Genomic DNA, 3,358 nt, shown 5'->3' on the forward strand with positions numbered 1-3,358 from the left:
GAATTCACGTCAAGATAATTAGTCACACAAACATGGTCGCCCAATTTTCCATCTGGGTCCCACAAAGATTCGGACTCACGCAATGCACAATGCACACCACACAATGCGGATTTGCTGGTGCCCCCGAAACTAACTGTTTGTCCCACTCGAAAGCCCATAACACTTGGTTCAACCGAGGATGACGTCGCGTCGTGTCACTCTCGAAATCCAACTGTGATAGTCGCGTCGCCAATGCTGACGTCCTGGCATTAATCGAACGGTTGCTGTCTGACTTCAAAATACCAGAAGGGCTGCTGTCAATGATGGACCTCCAAGACATTTGAACTTGCGTTGAAAATGTTGGATTGGTGACCTGAAGACCAGTGATATTCTGCAAAATGGAATAAAATCAAATTTCTCACGCCATCCAACCCTTGCCAATCAAGTCGACAAACTCGAAACCAACAATGAGGCGGCAAACATTGGTGTCAACACCGATGTTGCAGTGCCTGACCCCCGCTCAGGTAATCAAGGTTTGTGTCAACAATTTTTTTATTTACCTGAAGCTCGATAAAGAGTAGAACACATTTCGAGGATGGCCCTGAGAGCAGATGAACTGTTGCTCCGTTGGGCAAACGCGCTCAGGATTATTGGCATCCATAATTGGGAGATTCTACCTGAGTTAAAATATTCAAACAATGCTTTTCGCATACGATGCACACTCTGTTCGCATATTCTTTCACGTACATTCCGATTTTTCTTAATGGAATACACAATTATACTCAGATACACACAAAGGGATGACTCTTCTGGCATAATACAATTTTGCGCATGCCTGAAGTCATTCTACGCGCGAGAGTTTTTGTCGTGGTGTGCTACGGGGGCCTCGGAAGATGGTTTAAACAGGATGTCAGGGTGACAGAAGACGTGCACGCACGAATCTTCGAGAATGCAATCGCCTTCGCCGATACTTTACGTTGCCGCATCAAAACCGCATCCAACTGGTATTTCGACGGCTATGTCCTTGTTTTGCCTATCGGACTGGGTTGTTCCCCCCAGTCGGGGAATAAGAGATAATTTGAGGTATCCGACCCATGTCGCCTCACAACACTACCTGACTATATAGCTGCATAACCTGTTAGAACTAATCAGGAGAATAGTGCGCTCACACGCCATGACCATTTGAACAAGTGACAAAATCTTCAAAACCGTGTTTTCGGTGAAGCTACATTGAGCGGGAGCATTTCGCGGTTGTTGACAAGACTGATAGGAGTGTATTCACGTGAGACATTCGATTTCGCCCTCGTTTACTCAATATCACCAGTCTTCGCGTTGCCACCGGGTTCTCAATCACCGTGTGAATTTCTCTTAACCCTGAGCAACCTGTTTACGGTCAGTGGGGTTAATATGTTTACCAATGTTGTAGTCGTTCATGAATGGATAATCAGTTGCGGGCCGTAGTTGGATATGTCAGTAAACAATTGTTCTACTCCACTTGATTACAGGCCGTGAAACGATAAACGCGTTTGAAATTTGGCAACAAATAATGAAAACATTATTCTGACACAATTTTCTTTGAGGAAAATTCGACTAACTTAGAGAAAATTCAGAATGTGTTGGTTATCCGGATAGATGACCGATGCGCACGTAAAAATTCCGTAAAAGCTTCTAGGCAATCGGAATGCTTGTGCTGCGCCATTGTCTAGATCGTTTCTAAGTTATGTCCAACAAAGATGTGAGCATTGTTCAAAATGATTTGAGAACCAGTAGACAGGGTAACAAATATCGGGGTGCGCACTTAAGAAATTGAAATGACTAATGTGCTCCCATAGTGATGATAACTACAGAACTAATGGAGGCTGTGTCGGTGTGCTCAGGCATTACTGATACCAATAATTTCACGGAGTTCAGCTTGGTTGGAGGTCGTGATATATATGGTCAAATTGAAACTGCTCACTTAGTGAATAAACGCAAGCGGACCTGGTGAGTGCGTCTTGGAAGAAACAAAGCTGCGTTCACGCAGTCGAAAACTACTTCAATCAGTGTGAACAAAGCTGTGCTCATTGAGTTCTCAGGATCAGCCGTCGTCAACAGACACTGCTGCAACATAGGACACTTATGGCACAAAAATGGCATCGCGAAATCAAGGATGCCAAGTTTAAGGTCATTCAAGATTACCAACGATTAACTGCTACCAACCAAATAGTGCTGCTATGGAGAAAAAATATGGTCCACACAAGAGTTAAGTTGATGCTGCCTCGTTTCAGGACGCGCCACCTGATGTGCAGTATTGAGCGGTGGTGTAGAATTTTTGGCAGAATTATGAAATTATCTCACGTACTCAAACAAGTCACCAGCCATGACCTTAGAAAAGATTTTCCTGTGTCCCCGTTATAGCGCATTGTAATCTGGTGAATTTCACTGCGGAAAAAGTGCAATATAGTGGAGAGTGTGCATGCTCAGCAGCTCAAACACACAGTTCATACGGCGCGATCTGGTTGGAACTTAGTTGAAAACATATTCGTGTGTGGTTTTGCGAGAGACATTTGCTCACTCGGTGAAATTTAAAATTTGAAGAAACTGGTTGGAAATTCATGAAGCTCACACACAGAACCACTCCAGGGCATTTATTAGCATGGCTCCGTCAATCGTTATGTCATTCACGCACATCCCCTATGAAGTACGATTTTTTCACTTTCAGTCACACACGCGTCTGCCTCGTCCAGGCAGATTTACCAAGCGAAATATCTGGACCGCACTCAAGTTCCAGTACTAACTTTACTGGGCAAAATCCCTGAAACTTGGTGACCCGTGTCGGGTGGGCGAAGAATGTCATGCAGCCACGTTGTATGAATCTCATATTGACCACCCACTTTACGCCGGGTAACTCGACCAAAATCACTCTCCTCACATCACATTGGATTACGAGGTCATACCGTTTGTTCAGGCGAGATGGAATGTTAATTGTTCAAGCAATAAAGACAACCATAGGCAGTGGGGCTTCACTTTCCTCCCCACAAGTCAATAATAGCACCACCACAACGTTCGCAATGACTTCACTGCCACTGACACGGACGAATTTGATTCCACCTAATCGGAAGCATCCTCCGTGCTCTCCTATAACATCATACATTCTTCCATTTGTCAACCTCGCCGAAGACCCACATTGCTGCCCAGACGCGTATTTTATCTCAACCTTATTTCTTCACTAATTCATAAGCGCAAACGAAATGCACAGGTTAACGACAGCCTGTCTATGCCAATGGTCATCAGTGAACTAAGCGCAGGGATGTTTCTCCGTTTATATTTGATATTTCTGCGAGCACTCCAAATCCTCTGGGATCTAGTTAACCAGATCGACCTTGAAACAGTCCATTTG

The 3,358-nt window shown here is 44.5% G+C and overlaps 1 protein-coding gene across 1 annotated transcript in view; it reads right to left on the reverse strand.

Annotated features, from left to right (window-relative positions):
• The window catches only part of T265_15732 (hypothetical protein), a gene marked incomplete at both ends in the record, with an annotated part of 20,116 nt that overhangs the window by 7,527 nt on the left and 9,231 nt on the right, over positions 1 to 3,358 (reverse strand). Inside the window, one exon of the mRNA XM_009179038.1 lies at positions 135 to 370. Within this exon, the coding sequence (XP_009177302.1) occupies positions 135 to 370 (236 nt within the window). The remainder of the gene's footprint in view (positions 1 to 134; positions 371 to 3,358) is intronic.

Source organism: Opisthorchis viverrini (assembly GCF_000715545.1).
Source record: "Opisthorchis viverrini unplaced genomic scaffold opera_v5_828, whole genome shotgun sequence".
Lineage (NCBI taxonomy): Eukaryota > Metazoa > Platyhelminthes > Trematoda > Opisthorchiida > Opisthorchiidae > Opisthorchis > Opisthorchis viverrini.